At 38.9% G+C, this 17,788-nt stretch overlaps 1 protein-coding gene across 2 annotated transcripts in view; it reads left to right on the top strand.

The window, feature by feature from the left end:
* COL4A1 (collagen type IV alpha 1 chain) overlaps window positions 1–15,831 on the top strand; it is a 132,704-nt gene extending 116,873 nt beyond the window's left edge. For both annotated transcript variants that reach the window (XM_068927444.1, XM_068927440.1), the window contains exons 44-52: window positions 1,119–1,191; window positions 1,848–1,919; window positions 2,250–2,378; window positions 3,788–3,886; window positions 5,109–5,321; window positions 6,768–6,945; window positions 9,797–9,911; window positions 10,869–11,041; window positions 12,793–15,831. In XM_068927444.1, coding sequence (XP_068783545.1) covers window positions 1,119–1,191; window positions 1,848–1,919; window positions 2,250–2,378; window positions 3,788–3,886; window positions 5,109–5,321; window positions 6,768–6,945; window positions 9,797–9,911; window positions 10,869–11,041; window positions 12,793–12,874 — 1,134 coding nt within the window. In that variant the 3' untranslated portion in view covers window positions 12,875–15,831. The remainder of the gene's footprint in view (window positions 1–1,118; window positions 1,192–1,847; window positions 1,920–2,249; window positions 2,379–3,787; window positions 3,887–5,108; window positions 5,322–6,767; window positions 6,946–9,796; window positions 9,912–10,868; window positions 11,042–12,792) is intronic.
* Window positions 15,832–17,788: the final 1,957 nt, after the last annotated feature.

The raw sequence follows: 17,788 nt of genomic DNA on the forward strand, positions 1-17,788 counted from the left end.
TAAGGGTGGAGTTCCTTTCACTTAACTTCGGAAGTCTCACCATAGACATCCATATTTGGCCTAGTCACCTTTTCTCCCTTTATAGTCAATGGAAAGACTTAAGTATTTGTAGGGAGCCATTCTTCTCATCTTAATGTAAATATTTAACCTAGATCAGAGGAAAATCACCCCTGTCTGAGTCTATTCTATTGCTCTCCAAGCAAAGTGAGATGAATCCCACTATTGAAGTGGAATACTCGATTCTTATCTGCAGACCATGATTGGTAAATTATTTAGTAAAGGAGTTTTCTTTCTTTCCCCCTCTTGTGTTCCTCATTATGTTGTATAGGAGACTGTAACTGCCGTATTGCGTCAGACTTGGGTTAGCAGTTCGCTGGGGGAAAACTGAGCTATACTTAAAAGCTTTTTGCAGGTGAGCTGCAATAGACGAAAGGATGTTGGCAGTCAGTTAAGTGACTGTTTACAGCATCTTTTGAAGTATGGACTTGGTTTTCCTTTAAGTGAGGCACTATAAACTTGTTATGATTGATTTCAGTGGAATAGTTCTTCTGTAATAGTGAAGGCAGAAGAAAGATCATGAGTTGTATATGAAGTATTTAAGTCCCAGACTATTTTAGGCCTGTAGAAAAGTGAAAAGGTTCAATGGTCTATGAATCACTGAGTACATTCAATTTCACTCCACATATGAATGTAGAAGTTTTAAACTCTGCTGTGGTCTAGATTTACCCCATGTTATTTTCTACCTAGCATCTGTCTACTTGGGGTACACTGAAATGAGTATTTTATTTTGCTGATATTTGTTCTTACTGATGGTTTTCATCACACTGTGTTTTATTGCTGAAGACCATTTTATTAGCTATGTGGTTAGTGAGACACCTTTTTTTCATCTAGTATCTTTGTAGGACAAAAAATGGTTTTATACAAGCAAAGTACGAAAGTTATTTCTATAAGAAAAGGGTCTCACCTAATCATGATAGGGAAGGACCATTCCTTAAACTCAGTGTCTTGTCTCTCATGTTGAAAATATTCTTCAGAGGTTCCCAAAAGTACACAGCCTATTTGACAGTGATATCATAACAGTATAGGATAACTTATACTTCACGTTTTCTTTTATACAGGGTAGTCCAGGTCTACCAGGAGATATTGGTCAAAAGGGTGATTTGGGACCTCCAGGAGTTCCAGGCGTTCCAGGTGAGAAGAAAATATGTTATATTTATGCAAAGTAGGCAAAGGCGGCTCTTTTGTCTCCTTCCTCTCTTAAAAAAGATGCTCAAAGAATGTTAAGCCTACGTTCTAAAGTAAATGAAAGAGGACATCGAAAGCTGTATCAGAAGGTGTAAAAGGATCTTTCCCAAGATTTTTTGCATCTTCCTTGTTCTCGTGCTTTGCCAAGTGTAAGCACGCATTTGGTTTAGAAGATGGATGTAAAATCAATCACCTGGACATTCCTGGTCAAGAATCTTCAGAATTGTCTTGAAAGGGGGAGAGGCAAGTGTTACAGCTCTATTTGAGGACTCACAGCTTTCGTACATCGCCATTGCTGACTAAATCACTGTTATCTTCAACATCACATACATGAAAACACTACAGTATTAGAAAATACAGTTATTAGTAGAAAAAAATTAATCGTTCTAGTTTATAGATCTAAGAGTAATTTATCTTCAGTCCTCATTTTTTGGCAATTTATGCATTTGTTCACATTTGCTGTTGCAAACAGTGGAAAACTACTTCTGTGAATAAAGTCATGACCCTGAAAGGATCACGGGAACATTCATGATTGCTCTGTACACATCATTCCAAACCAATAAATTATTGAATTTTCATGCAAAGATTTCTTTTGACTTCAGGTCCAAAAGGATCTCCTGGCTTCCCGGGTCTTAAGGGAGAGCGAGGTGACCAAGGTCTTCCTGGATCTAAAGGTATAATATAAATGTGCTTTTTTTTGCAAATCTTCTTGTTGTTAAAATTGTTATTTGTGACTAAATCAATGGATATCTTTCTCCCTCCTGTGTACAGTGTCAAAAAGGTAGACTATGAAAACAGATAGCGTGGTGCCAGCTTCTGAATGTTCAGATTAGATTTAAGTATTGAGTAGAGAGAGACTATATTGGCATCTTCCTCTGAAAAATCTGTATCAATGCTTTGTCGTTACTGGAACCTTTAAATGGTAATAGAGCATAACCTTCTTCACTAATTCTTTTATTGTGCAATACTAAATATATTCTTGTTTTCCTTGTTAATTTTGACAGGTTTACAAGGTCCACCAGGCCCACCAGGTGCTTTTCAGCTTGTTAAAGGGGATCCTGGCTTACCTGGCCCTGTAGGACCAGTTGGTCTCAAAGGATTCCCGGGAGTTCCAGGTCCCAAAGGACAGCAAGGTGAGAGAGTTTGTAACCTGCCAGTAGATACACATTTTACATAATGTAAAAATAGACCAGTGGTAGGCTAGATACTGGAAGATTTTGTCATATAACAGTATCCACCTATTTACAAGCCACTCAGATTGTGTCTGCCACTGAAGAAGAGAGTGATTCTTTTTGAAGCTCCTCTGCAGGAATGCCAGAACCAGGTGCTTTCGTACTGATTTCAGGCAGGGTGATGTGCAGCACACCGTTCATCCTTTCCCCAGAAATGTGTTTGGTAGGGTGTCATCTCTCTTTAGAGAGATGAGCGTTACATCCAAACTTCTTTACTGTGTGTTTGTGAGAGAAGGCACACATAAGGAAAAATACCGTGATCTTAAAGTGGAAAGTGTTCCCTGAGGGAGCTTGTCCCATAGTCCTACAATTCCTCTCTTAGCCCAACTGTTGCATTTTTTATGGTGAACTGCAGAGATTAAAGACGGTAGAGAATAAGGGAATCGAGCAAAGGGTTAGACAAACGAAATGCTGATAGAATGACACATGTCCTTCAAAATAACAGAGCACGGAGAATGGAAGCTCAGAGGCATTCTTAAGTTACCAACATTTTAAAGGAAAACTTTATTCCTTGATTCTTCTATGGCAAGATGATGGGGAATCATGGTGAAATATAATGAATATTTTCTTTCTATTTAACATAATGCATATGGAAGTTTGTTCTTGAAGGTGGAGTTCCCACTCTTCAACTGTAGCGCATTAGTAAGTGGCTGTGAAATAATCCCAGTGGCAGGGCACAGCATGGGTTTGCTCATACGGGATCTGTCTCTGTTTTAGTAGTCAATTCAATACGTGAATGCAATATTGCATTTTGAGTGATCTGAAAGAGGACAGCTATGACTGTCTAAAGCTAATTATGTGTTACAGAAGTGTTGGTATGACATTGATGGCTTTTTTTTTCCAAGCTCAGAATTACTGAGTTTATATGTAAGAGTCAAAGTATCCACAGAAATTTGTAGAAGAGAGACATAACGTATTTCAAAAACCTGTTTGGGAAGAAGCTAAGAGAATACTGATTTCCCCACTGTTCATCACCTTCTTTTTTTGCGATCTATTTTCTGTAGTTCCTGCAGTTCTGAGTGAATCATATGATAAGCAGAGGGAAAAGATTGCTACCCTTCATTCCAGGCAAATACTAATTGTTTTTGAAGCACATCTTCTGCTTTCTCTGTTCTTCTCTACCATAACCATTTTGCCTGCAGTAACCCACGTATTTGCTCTAGATACTGCAGTATGCTCACTGAATCTGAATAACCTCAGTGAATCTGAGTGTGCTGAGTTGGGCCAGTGCTATCATAAGTCAAAAGGTCGAAACTAACATGAAATAGCTTCCAGTGATACAGTAATAACTATTCTTTGTTTATCAACAGGGGTTACAGGACCTTCAGGTATACCTGGGCCACCGGGTAGCCCAGGGTTTGATGGTAAACCTGGGCAAAAAGGAGAAGTTGGTCCTTATGGTCCCCCAGGTAAGCGCATGAGCTCTTCAAGGACTTGATTCCGCCATAGAAAAATGACGTAGGAGGTTAGGTGTGATAGTACCTAATCTCACTTTTTTAGTTATCTAGGCAGAGTACTGGAAAGCAGCAAAGATTGTTGACCGGGTCTGGAATTCTCTGCAGAAGCAGCAGAAGGAGCAGCTGTAACTAGCTTCCAGTGAATAGACAGACTTGTCTTTTGCTGGAGTGAAAATAGAGACTTACAAAGTATGCCTGAGAAAGAAAGGAACCTACCTATGCAAGTTCTTTCATATAAAACATGCTTTGATTTCTAGGAAGCTTCTGTTGTTTGAATTTCATTAGAAATAATACTTGCTTTGAATACAAGAAATGAGCAATTCTGTAGATTATTTTCCCTCAGCAATACAAGTTGTAACTTGTAAAATAAGGAAAATAACATCATTAGCTCTATAGGACGTGTATCTTCTACAGTGCAAAGGTTACACGTGACAGCTCTGGAAATACACCAAAGGACATTTGAGACTTGCTAAAGCTACAAATCAAAGTAGCTGTGGGTACTACTAGGAAAGCCTGAAGATCTTGTGATGCTAGTAGGAGCCTTCCTTTCTGCATCTGCAGTTGCATTCCTCTCCTGCTACTGAAAAGGAAGGAAAATCTTGGTTTCCTCAAATATAGAGGCCACAGGTTCCCCATAGCCTTCGTTGCAAAGGGGAGAAGACTGTTGCCTTGTGCACAGGATCTTCTGTCTCTGTAATCTCACTCTTTTTTTATGAAATTTACGCTGCCAAGTATTATTTAAACACAAACACACACACATGTATATGTATTGTGTATATTTATATGTATAGTCAGGTACAGCATATATTTATATATAGTCATATACATAGGGTAAGTAATATAGTCACTATGCCACTACAGATATCATGCTCCTAAGAGTTTCCTGTCCTTTGAGTGTTTAAATGTTAATATTTATTTTAATTTTTTTCCGAATAGTTCAATTTCTTTCTAATGACTAGGTGGGAAGCACCAATTCTTGAGTTTCCATTACTTGCTATAATTTCATCCCCATTAGAAATTGATGCATTTTTTTCTGTAGATGCTCTCAAAGGCATTTTAGTAACGATACAAATGGCAAATGAATACTGAGTGCTATCTGAGTGCCAGCAAGGTGTCTTTTTCTGTGTCACCAGACAATGTCTGTAGAGATAAAATGAAACTTTCTTTATTTTAGGGCCCAGAGGATTCCCTGGTCCACCTGGTCCTGAAGGTTTGCCTGGGGCTATGGGCCCACCAGGTGCAGCATCTGTTGCTCACGGTTTCCTTGTTACCAGACACAGTCAAACCACTGAAGAACCACAGTGTCCTTTTGGAACGAGGCTGATTTACCATGGTTACTCCTTGCTTTATGTACAAGGCAATGAAAGAGCACATGGCCAGGATTTGGGTAAGAATTGACCTTAGAGACCAAATCAGAATTCTGTTAGAAACCAAAGGTTTCTTTCATTTGTAGATTTGTATTGAACAAAACTGTATAGTCATTCTTGGCTAGCTGGTGCTTTATGCCTTCTAGGCTGGTACAATAATGGATTGATGCATAGAGGAAGCACTACCAGTTTATTTGAGGAAGGCTTTATCAAAGCCTTTGATGTGGTCTTCCATTGTACCCTTATAGCCAAATTGATGAGCTATGGGCTGGTTAAATGGATGAAAAGGTGGGTTGGAAATTGGTGGGACCATCAGTCTCAGAGGATATGAGCTGTACAAAGTCTGATGGTAGCTGGTGAATAGTGATGTCTCTCAGGAATCAATACTGAGCCAATAGTGTTTAATGAATTTGTTAACAACCTGGGTGATGGGATAGAGTGCACTCTCAACAAGTTTGTGGGTGACACCGGATTGGGAGGAGTGTTTGACATCCCAGAGTGCACAGCTACTATTCAGGGGGACCTGGCCAGGTTGGAGAGAAAGGCTGAGAAGAACCTCAAGAAGTTCTGTAACAGCAAATGCAAAGTGCTACACCCGGGATGAAATAACCCCATGCAACAGTACAAACTGGGGCTTAACAATCTAGAAAGCAGGAAAGAACCAGTTAGCAATGTGCCCTTGCAACAGAAAAACCCCCAACGACGTACTAGGCTCTGTTGGCAAGTAGATCAGGAGAGGTGATTCTTCTCTATTTGGCAGTTGTGAGACCACATCTAGTGTATTGTGCCCGAACTTGGACCCCCCCCCCCGCCCAGTACAAGGAAGACATTAATATACTGGATTGAATACAGTGACCACTAAGATTTTCAGTAGGGACAGGAGCACATGACATACATGAAGAGTCTCAGGAAACTGGATTTGCTCAGCCTTAAGAGAAGATTAAAAAGAGACCGTTATTGCTGTCTATAGCTAATGGGAGGGTGTAGAGAAGATGGAGTCAGACTCTTCTCAGAGGAGCACAGTGATAGGAGAAGAGGCAATGGACACAAGTTAGAATATGAGATATTCCAGTTAGATACAAAGAAAAGCTTTTTTTGCCATTGGGATGCTGGAACGCTGGAACAGGAGCCCAGAGAGATTGTTGAATCTCAGTCTTTGCAGATATTTGAAACTAGACTGGATACGAACCCAAGCAACCTGGTCTAACTGGCAGGTGTTTGGGATAGATGACCTCTGGAGATCTCCTCCAACTTAAATTATTCTATAATTCTGCAGGCAAAACTGAGTTACTCTGTGCCTTGCCCTGTCCCTTCCTGGTGCAGCTGAGAGAAGCCACTTCCTCCAAGAGAACTTAGTCCTCCAGGACAAGGATCTTCTGCTTTTAAGCTGCTACTGGCAATATTAGTATGGCAATTGGCAATGGTTTAACAAAAATGGGTTAACAACCTTTCACTTAACCTTTCAGGCACGGCAGGGAGCTGTCTTCGTAAATTTAGTACTATGCCATTCTTATTCTGCAATATCAACAATGTATGTAACTTTGCATCAAGGAATGACTATTCCTACTGGCTGTCCACTCCTGAACCCATGCCAATGAGTATGGCTCCTATCACTGGTGATAATATCAGACCGTTCATCAGCAGGTATGGTCCAGTTCTGTTGTGTCTGTAAAATGATGAAGGCTATTAAAAGCATGTATGGTACTTTTTTTTTCTGAAAAAAAAAAAGGCTTTTAATCTATATAGATATTTTTTTCCTTGCTTTAAATTGAAATTTTGCGTTCTTTTGGTGAAATGGTTCAAAGTGTACACATTTTCAGTTTAGACTTAAATCAAAAATGAATCCATCTGGGGGGAAACCCAGACAAAAAGACTAGTCTATTTTGGGTCTAATTGAAATGAAAAGATTTGTTTTGAAATGATACTTTGCAAAAGCCATGATGTACTTTGGAGGAGAAAAGTTTTGAATTTATTCACAATTTCCTGCAGAAAACAATTCCCTTTTTTTTTTTGTTTGCTTACTAGCCATAGTTAGAAACTTTTAAGGGCTCAGCTTCCTTTTGTTTGAAATGGGTAGCGTTATTTCTCATACAGTACACTGCCAGGCTTCTTGCATTGTTTTGGACGTGGTGCTTGACTACAACCATTATTGTCTAACTGAAAGGAAATAGTTGCAAAATCAATTGTCTATTTTTTAATAAAACCTCATCTAGCACAAGTTGTGGCACTTACATAGAGCATAACTTCTGCATCAATCCACAGGATTGAAGATTTGGTCCATTTTAAATATTAAGGCCACCAGCAAAAAACTGTTTTCTCATGATATGCCCAGTGCCAAAGGCAGAGCTGGGGGCAAGAGTGTGGTAAAGTATACTACTCTCCTTAGCTAAGAATCTGACAAAAGAGCTCCAGCCTCTAAATGAGATGATAATCTTTAGATCTAAGATTCCTGTCGTTGCTCCTAATCTGCATCAACTCTTGCTGATCCCTCTTCCTGCCATTTAAAGTGGATGGAAGTGGAGACTGCTTGTCATTGCTTTTTGGGGCCTGTATATACCATCCAAGAAAAGGGGCAGTTCAAATCATCCACGAGTTGTTGTCTTTCAGCACCTTGGCATACTCACAAAACTGTTTGACCCTACTGCAAAACATTTTATATCTAACTTGCATAGTGGAATCCATCTTGTTCCTGCAGTTGTTACTTCTGTACTGTATTTTTGATTTAGTGGCACAGAAGTTGCTATACCTTGAAAATTTGGTGAGCAGACTGAGACCAAGCTTCTCAAGAGTGACTGTAGTGACTTTGGTGGTCTTACTTTTTGGTTGTTACTGGATATAGATGGAAGGGGCTTGACTTGCAGAAATATTAAAATGACCAGCATCATAAATTCATATTCCTTTAATGCTATCCCTAATCAGGCACCCAAACAATCATTTGACAATCATTTTTGAAAATCTTGCTCAGTGAGGCACCCACCAACATTTTTCCTTATGCATACAGAGCAGCTTTTTTATCATATAAATATGCATGTCGGTACATATATATGTGTGTGTGTATCTATACATATATACACACATATTTATGTATGTGTGTGTGTGTATATATATATATATATATTTTTTTCCTGTTTAGCCAAGGCAGAGAGTGAAATAATTGTAACATACATTTTTAACATCAGCACATTCAGCAAGGAGTCTGAGAAGACTATTCTTTCAATTTATTTTACTAGCTGAGGCGTTTAAATCAACAATTTTCTCTGTCCAAAAGTTCAAAAGATGTAGAAGTGTCACTTGGTGCCTTGGGTCATGAGCCTTCTTTTCATATAAGGTCTTCCACTGAAGTACCAGAAATCTCTTGAAGCAAAGCACGGCTCCAAGAATAGAGGCAGCTTTAACATTCCTCTTTTAACTTACTCTTTCATTGATGTGTTTCTTAAAATAATTGTCTTGCTTCTGCACTGAAGTTGAAGGCGGTAGGTATGAAAGCAGTCTTCACACGTCAGAAGTAGGCGGCTTTCATTCTGAATTCCTTTGCTTTACCAGAATCCAACTTGATCCATTTTGCATTTGATTTTTTTCCACGGCTTTGATAATAGGATTCAGACTGTGTACTTCTCGGTATCTGTTTTGAGTTGCTTTCATCATTGCTAACTACAGTAGCCAATTTAGGAACTGTATGAGAAAGAAATGGATTGCATCTATCATATTCTTTATTAGCCAGCTCCCGTATTATAATTGCCAGCCCCACTGACATTTTTTATGATTCATTTATGAAGGCATGATTGATCTGTGGCTAATTTAGTGACCCAGCAGTTCTGAAACACAATGTATTGATTTAAAGTAAAAGGATGGGTGCTGCATAGCTTTTCAGGTTCATTGGTCCAGTTACTTGGCTAGGAATCTCTTACTGGAGATAAAGACCACAAATGTAAACAAAGCCACTGTTAAGAAAAATGCATAGGGAAGAGCCTGCGTTAGATGATTATAGTAGCAGTGACTGCCATTGTAATACGTCTTCCAGAGAGATGTCTTTCTCTCTGGAAGTCACTCATGGCTGTATTTAGGATGATGAATTGCTGCTATTTGTCTCTGATCACAGTAGACCACTTTCTAAGTGATACCTGCTGGGCTAAATTGTTTGGCTGTTTGCTGTTCATGTTCATGACACTGGCCACTTTTAGACACTACAGTACAAATGGGGCTAGAAAAAGAGAAAAATATATATGCATTTAAATATTCAGAGAACACGTCTCTTGCTTCTTTGCTCTAGGAACACTAATAGGAATAATGAATTAAGAGTTAAGCCGTCCCCAGCTAAATGAGAAAAGAAAAAGGATCAGATGGTTGTTTTCCTAAATTAAACATTCTGATTTTGCTTTGTTTTTGAAGGTGACAGCATTTTCAAATTCAAATTCCTTAATGAAAGGAACTTCTGAAAAGAAAGAAGTATTAGCCCTCAAATGCATGTGCCTCATTCATGTCTTCGTCTTTCTAGATGTGCTGTGTGCGAGGCTCCCGCTATGGTAATAGCCGTTCACAGTCAGACAATTCAAATACCACAGTGTCCTGAGGGCTGGAGTTCACTTTGGATTGGTTACTCCTTTGTCATGGTAAGTGCATTAGGGCATACTCTGAGCTGAGAAAAACATTTGTTTCTAGTGTTCGATCTACACTTCTGCTCTGGGAAAGACGATATCTGACAGTACCATTTCAGGTCTCAGGCGAGTTTTAGGCTTCTGCTCTGACTTTATAAAGATTCTGGCTAATTACTATATGAGGATAATATAATAGCAATTCCCTGTCCACTTTTGGCGAAATTCACGGAGCATGTTCTCTTGTTTGCAGCTGCAGCACATGGTCGAAGTGCAGCATAAGCGAGGAAATAAGCATAATTTTCCATTGTCCCTTAGCATCTTTGTTGCAGAAGTTTCCTAGAGCAGTAGTGAGTCAGTGCCTGTCCTCGTCTCAGCTTTGATGAATAAGCCTTCAATTTTCACATGACGTTTTTTGATCTTTTATCAGTTTTTTTTGGCTATTTCTCTACTGGAAAAAATAAAAAGGTCCAGGGAGTACTGTTTAGTTGTTAGCTTGCTTGCTGTCGTGCTGACAGCTTATGTCCGCTGCCACTGTTCCCAGCCACGTGTGGGCATGGTCTGGGGAACAGCATGGATCCAGACCCATTAGTGCTAGGCGTTATGAGAGAGGCCACACTCTTCTGGATCAGAAAAAAGGTTTAGCTGTGGGGATATAGACTACAGCCCCAGGGTCAGAGGGTGGGTCCTGGCCCACTGCCAGCGTAGAAATAGCCTGGGCTTCGGTCCTGGCGTATTTCTGTGCATACGGCTGCCCTCAAGGAGGTGTTACTGGTGCGTTGCGCTAGTGATAAGCTGGTCGGTCCAGTGCCACCCTTTGGCTCCGGCTCCTTGCTTCTCTCTGAGCAGAAGAACAAACCAGCAGACAGACATGAGAGAGGGCAAGGAGGGGCATGCAAAGAAGTACTTGTGCGAGAAAGTTACTAGGTGCCGTAATGAAAGAGGTCTCTGATCGATGCTTTTGCATTTCCCTAGCACACCAGTGCTGGTGCCGAGGGCTCCGGCCAGGCCCTGGCCTCTCCAGGTTCCTGCCTAGAGGAATTTCGCAGCGCTCCCTTCATTGAATGCCACGGCCGGGGCACCTGCAATTATTATGCAAATGCTTACAGCTTCTGGCTTGCCACTATAGAGAGGAATGAGATGTTCAAGTAAGTTCGTGATCTATTTATCGGTATTTGAGACTCGCTCACGCCTTGTCACTGAATAACAGAAGTATTGTTTGAGTGTAAAACATGTTTGAAGTATTGGCTGTGCCACAGCTTGATTAATATATACAGTTAAGGACTTCTGTTTTTCTTTTTCTTTTTAAATAATACCTTTAGGGGAATTAATGAGTGTATCTTCCATTAGTGTCTACAGGTGTGTCATTTGTGCTTAGTATTTTGCTTTTTAGAGTGATCTAACAATGTTTGCATTTCCAGTATGTTTGATTGTATTCATTGAGTCGTAACTGGGATAGGCTGATATCCTGGCTGAAACTAAGTTAGACTACAACCTTCTCCCTAGTGGATGTTAGCACCTAATAGAAACACTTGAAATAAGTGCAGATATTGAACATGGAGAGGAAGGAAATGGAGTGAGCTGAACAATTATTTACTGCTCTCCAGTCTGGAGAAAATCTCTCTAAATGAACCTCAGACCAAGATGGAGGCCTTTGGCATTTCTTCAGTCCTTCTGGGTGCTAATTTCAGGAATTAAGTGGTGGTAGGCTCTGTCCTGGTCCCCTGCGTATAACTATATTTCTCAACACAGTACTGTTTGATCCATCTGAATTCTATTAAAGTTAATTTGTGAACATACGAACCAGCTCCCAGGTACCAGTTCTCTGCATAGCTTGCCTGGTTCACAGGCATTTCTCTTGAGCGCAGAGGGACATCCTCTTCCGCTGGTTTATCTGCTCATGCCTTCCGGATCTGTGAATGCTCCTTAGCAAGTCTCAGTCAAAATGAGGCAGGTTGCGTGGCTAGGTTTAAATTCTTGTCTGTGGGACAGCTGTAAACTGAGTAGGTGGCAAAGTTGAGTGCTGGGACTAGTTATCTCTGGGGCTGTGATAATCACTTTAACCAGAGAAGCTACGGCTAACAGAGCTCACGTGCCAACCTTGGGATGAGCACTGGTTCCCTAGAAAGGAGTGGGGGCTGGTCACAGGAAAATACAGGAGAGTCTGCACTACGGTTGTTTGTATTCGAAGAGTCCTACATGGAGAGAACTGTCAACTTGATATCCTTTTCTGGCTGCAAACTGTGTCTCAAGCCACTAAAATAATCCTAGTTTATACTTCATCAGGGGACCTGTCTTGCTGTCATAATTCACAGGGGTACTCCAGTTTCCTACAAACTCATAATCCTTTTAAAAGAAAAAAATTAAATGTAATCACACTTTTGTCTGAAAATGCTTTACTTCCAGCAGCAGTAGCATTTTATGACAGATTAGAGACACGAAAGACTGGTTTGTCTGTCTATTTTGACACCACTTTGCATACATCGTTTCCCTTGTTGGCTATTTTTTATTCTGTAAAATCTCAAGAGTTAGAAGAAACTCATGAGTAGTCAAATGCCTCAATTTTCTTACCTGGTTTTTATGGCTGCCTAAATTTCAGCATGTTTTCAAACTGCTGATTATTAAACAGGTAGTGTCTTCTACTTAAGGAAACCCTCGGCCGAGCAACAGAACTAAATTCTGAAGTAACTGGAAATCACTGATGTTTATCTTGTGACAGTCTGTGACTTACACTTAAAAGTGTGTTGAAATTGGAGAACTTAGGAACACTCCGATTCATCACAGCTCAAAGTGGTACTTGGCTGCATGCAAAGTTTGCCTTGTCGATGATGCTTCTGAAAACTAATCATTTTGTATTAACAACTGTTAATGGTTCTTTTCATTTATCTTTTTTCGATAGGAAACCAACACCCTCAACGTTGAAAGCAGGGGATCTGCGCTCAAACGTTAGCCGTTGTCAAGTCTGTATGAGAAAAACATAATGACTTTTGAATTTCAACTAATTTCACACAATATGGTGCTATTCGTTTAACAGCAATGAAGCCTAGACATATATCATATGTACCTCATTGTTGTCGAATATGAAAACAGTAAAGTGCCTTTTAGGAACTTGCATAACTAACACACACTGCTTTACTGGCCCTGTCCTTGCTGAAGATGAAAAGAGACAACAAAGATAAGCTTCAAATGTTGACATGCCAAATGGCACTTTTGATCAAAATATATATATTTTTTATATAAATGCAATGCACTGATAGAATAAAAAGTCAGAGTTCATCCAGAAAAAAAATGCAAAGGTGCTAGGAGATATGCAGTTCTGCCTTATACTGTTTGACTCCCCTTTCTCATTCTTGTATTATATATTTAGATTCATTCTCCTTCCCCAGATAAGCTTGTTGTTACCATTATCTAGCTGTCTCAAAATCCAAAACTCTTAGGTATGTACTTATTCTTCCTGTACAAAGCAATACTAATGTAAAAAAGAGTTTTAGGATTACAGATTGTGGTTAAGCAGCAAGTAACCATGTTTCCAAAACATAAGAGTGCCATCCTGCAAACCTTTCCTTCTGTTTGTAGTGCTATTGGTTTTAATAGGACTACATTTGGAAGAGATTGCCTAACTGATTTCAGAAAAAGGCAAGTAAGTATTTCTGCTATGTTGGTACTATGCAGCTTCCTTATGCAGTAGAACAAACTTTCTGTGGAATAAGGAATGATCCAGCAATGGTCAAGAAAAAAAATATATAAATATTTTAGTAATTTATATAGATATCAACCATTAGGCAAATCAAGCTTTGAGTTTATCACTTCAAAAAGAAGCTTACAAAAGTTTTCTTTTTTTCAGTGTCATAAATTAGATGTTAAATGCCAAAATATGATGTGAAATGTTCATTTTGCATAGCTCATTTCAATACTGAAGTCTGTAAATTGCAGAGACTGAACCCAGGTTAATAGCTATTTGTCTTTATTATAGTAAATCCTGCTTTGAGCTTATAGTGTTTATTCTGTATTTAATATTTTTCAGGGTTTTAAACACTACTCACACACTGAATGACTTGATTTTGAAAAATGATAAGGCCTTAATTTTGTTAATACTGTGCCAAAAAAAGTCTTCCAAGTGGCCTAAGAAATATTTCTAAAGACTTTCTATGCAATTATACCAATGTTTAGACAAATCTGTGTCTGAAAGTGTTTTATAGACTATAACCATGCAAATGCCAAAAGATTCTTAGAAATGCCAAGGCCTTCATGTAATTTCTTAAATTTGTATTTCTCAAGAATTCAAGTTTGTAATAAAACTATTTGTGTAAAAAAAGAACAGAAGAAAAGAAAAAGTTTTTGCTAATTTGTTATCAGCATTCATTTACAGCAATGAATTAATTTTTAATAAGCCACCAATAAATGCACAAGCTTGATGCAATCCTATATTATTTTTGTTTTGCACATCTTGCAGATGTACAAAGCATCTTTAAAAGGGGAATACAGGACACTGTACTGACACCAAAGTTGTTACCTTATTAGAACTGGTACTGGTAAACAAAACGCAGGTTATACATCTGTTATTGACATATGTTTGATGTTAACATATTATAAAAATGATCTAACTTAGCTCCTGGGAAACAATCAAGTTGCACATATTTTTCACTGCTCCTTTGAATTTTTCGTGCACAAATCAGAACTGAATTAAGTAGAATAAAAATCAAAGGCATCTGATATAATTTTGCTTGTGAGCAGGCCAGTTGAATCTTGACTGTGGTTGCCTGAGGAAGAAATGGGCCACGGTGTCTTTTTCCATGGCAAAAGCACATAATTTGTTCACGTTCCATGTTGTTTTCCTAAATTTTTGAAGAGGTCGCTGCTGGTCTGAACTCGCTTTCACGTAAAATCCTTGAGAACATTGGCTGGCCGACCCCGAATACAAATTGGCCAATTCCTTTAGTACTGATCCTTCCTCTCATGGAAATTTAGAGAGATGATCATTTCGTTGATAAATGACCAGTCCTCAAAAAAGTCCCTTATTAGCCTATAGCATGGCAGGCATGTGTTTATAGCTGGTCAGCCTGATGTATTCTTTTCCAAAGTGTCATGTGGTTTTCAGAGGAAGAGGAGAAGAACCTGAGGTGGTTCCTCCTGGCAGCTAGGAAGAATTAAACAGATGTTCAGCATTCTCTATCTCAGAGCATCCAAGCTGCTGGTCAGACTTTCTAATTACACTCTTCAGCTTATCTCCTGGTCATCTAGGGTTTTAATTTGCTTGGTTTCAGTTTTCCCAATACTGCCAGCCAGTTGGATTTATGAAGTCATCCAAGTTATGCTTAAATGGAATCTGGGCATAAGGAAACAATCCCATTTGCCAGTGAAGGTTCTGCTCACTGCAGCTAGGTGTGTACTGACCTGTATTTTCTCAACGGGGAGCATTTTGAAAACAAGGTCCTTTGAAAATTTTCAAAAAATTGTTTAAACTATAGTTTGATGCCTTACTTATCTAGTGGTAATTATTTATTCCGTAATGTTCAGCTCATAATTACCTAAACCTTTGTCATGCTCTTTATACTAAAGTCAGTAAGTAAATTTGCTCAGTGGCTGTTGATGCAAATCAGATCTACAGATGTTCTGGACTCTACTTTTTGAGGCCCTGAGTGAGGAAGAGCAATTTCCCATGCACTAAAACAGAAGTGTGAAACTATCTCTTTCTTTAAAAAATGTGCCAGAATCCCATATTCAGTTATTTTGGCCAGCATTGTTGCTACAGTGCAATTCATTGTATGAATAGGGAAGTGCAAACACATCGTTTGTTAAAATTGTCTTACATAAGCTTAAATTTCAGGATAAAGCTTTTCTAAAGAAGTATGGCTTGGTTAGCATGCCTGACTGTTTCTGAATGCATTACTTGAAGAATAACTTTCGTGACGGAAATAAATACATTTCTAAAACGGCAGGTGGTGCTCTTGCTCTCTTTATAGTAAGAATGGCACTAACAACTGTAAGCTCTGCCCTGTTCTCTAATCCACTAAAATGTAAAGCGGGTTTGCAGTTCTTCATTTTCCCAAGTCTCTGTCTCTGTTCTGACATGTTCTAGTCGCCAGGAATTTTTCTTTTCAAATAGGAATGGAATAGTATTCAGTAAAAATTAAGATTCTATGCATAGACAAAATACAAATACATTAGAATGAAATAATACAATGTATTGAAACAAGTGCTCTCACTGACTTTTCTAAAGCTATTTTTAGCCTGTGTATCTTTTCTACCAGATGTACATTGAATTTATAGTTATATATTTATTATTCTTATATGATAACTTCCGTGATGAAATACATTTTTTTTTAATGAAACAGGTCTCCTGGGAGCCATAGCCCCTGGAAAGTGGTTGTATTAAAGTTGTACCTTTTTATGGCTGAAATCATACAGTTGTGTGACTTTCAGAGAATGACTTTACTAACTTTCACATTGTACAAATCTTGAGTAATCTATATTCATTGCACAATAAAAAAGATAAACATCTGTAAAGCATAGAACCAGGCATATGTGTCCCAAAAGACCTGCTAAGCCCAATAAACCATTGAATATGGCACCCAGCACAACCAAAACCCTTGAGAACTATAAATCACAAGTGTCTTGGTATCTGCCTAAATCTCCATTCCTTGATCTAATAATGGTGATGGTCTAGTAATAGCTGCACTTTGACTTCCAGAGGGAATTTGGTAGCATTTTTCTTCAGGCTGAGGAGGAGTTACCTCTGTCCTTGCTGTTAAGGAGTTACCTGCTGTCCTTACCAGCTAGTGGCAGTGATGTGCTGCCTACTGTATTCCAACCTGTTCATAAAGAAATAAAGGGTCTTCCCCATGGACTTCGCATTCTGAATTAGATAACACAGTGAGAAAATGAGATCAGTGTGGATCCTTAAATGCATCCATCAGGTTCAGGTTAAGGCTGAGACCAGTGATGGTCTGGAGTATAATTAATCGCTAGGATGAAAAAGGGTATCTAGTAACCACATGGAAGCGTTAGGCCTCTATCTCTTCAGTCAGAGGCTAGAGTATACGAAGAAATCATTCTACCCATCTATTAGTCACAGTATAGTTTATTTAATATGAATTTGATATTAATTATGAGTTAGTAATATTGGGTGATTCTGCACAGCCTGATTATAAATCAAAAATAATACACAACTTTGTTTTTAGCGCTAACAGCTTAGCAAGAAGTACCACATATTCTCTGTGGAAGATGTATTACCAGTCAGAACCAGTCAAAAATAATCTGGAAGTATGCATTTTTAATAATTCTCTTCCTTCAAAGTGTCAGCAGAACTGCCCTCCGAAAGATAAAAGGAAGGCGTGTGTGGCTTTGGCTATTTCTTTTTAGCAAACAGTATGCTTGTTGTGTTGCTTGAAGTGTTAGTACCAATGGGACAATAAATCAACACTACTTCTCATGAACTCAGAAATACTTTCTAGAGTGAAGACATTTCATCCAACCAGGCTTACTGATATCACCTCCTGTGTTCAGCTCCTACCATAAGAGGATGTTGCTCTGAACTCAACATTCTTCCTTACAGTGCAATGCTGATTTCTAAAGATATATTCCTTCCAACTTCTTAATGTCGTCAGACCAAAGAGAACAGAGGATTGCTTTTATGTAAATACTCAGAAGATTTACAAATGTCTGAATCTTTTGGTTTTACATATGTCATAAAGCTGCCTTCATTTTCCTCTGGCTATATGCAGTCAGCTGTATTTATTATAATTGGCGTGCAGAAGACAGAAGACTTGACAGAGTGAAAGTTATAGATGGAACATGATCATTTGATGCTCTGTCAACTTCTGTCTCGCATAAGAAAACATGCTACATTTCATGCAGAATTGTAGCAGGCTTCATCTGTCATCTCAGCTCCATGA

This window comes from Struthio camelus, chromosome 1 (assembly GCF_040807025.1).
Source record: "Struthio camelus isolate bStrCam1 chromosome 1, bStrCam1.hap1, whole genome shotgun sequence".
Taxonomy (NCBI): Eukaryota; Metazoa; Chordata; class Aves; order Struthioniformes; family Struthionidae; genus Struthio; species Struthio camelus.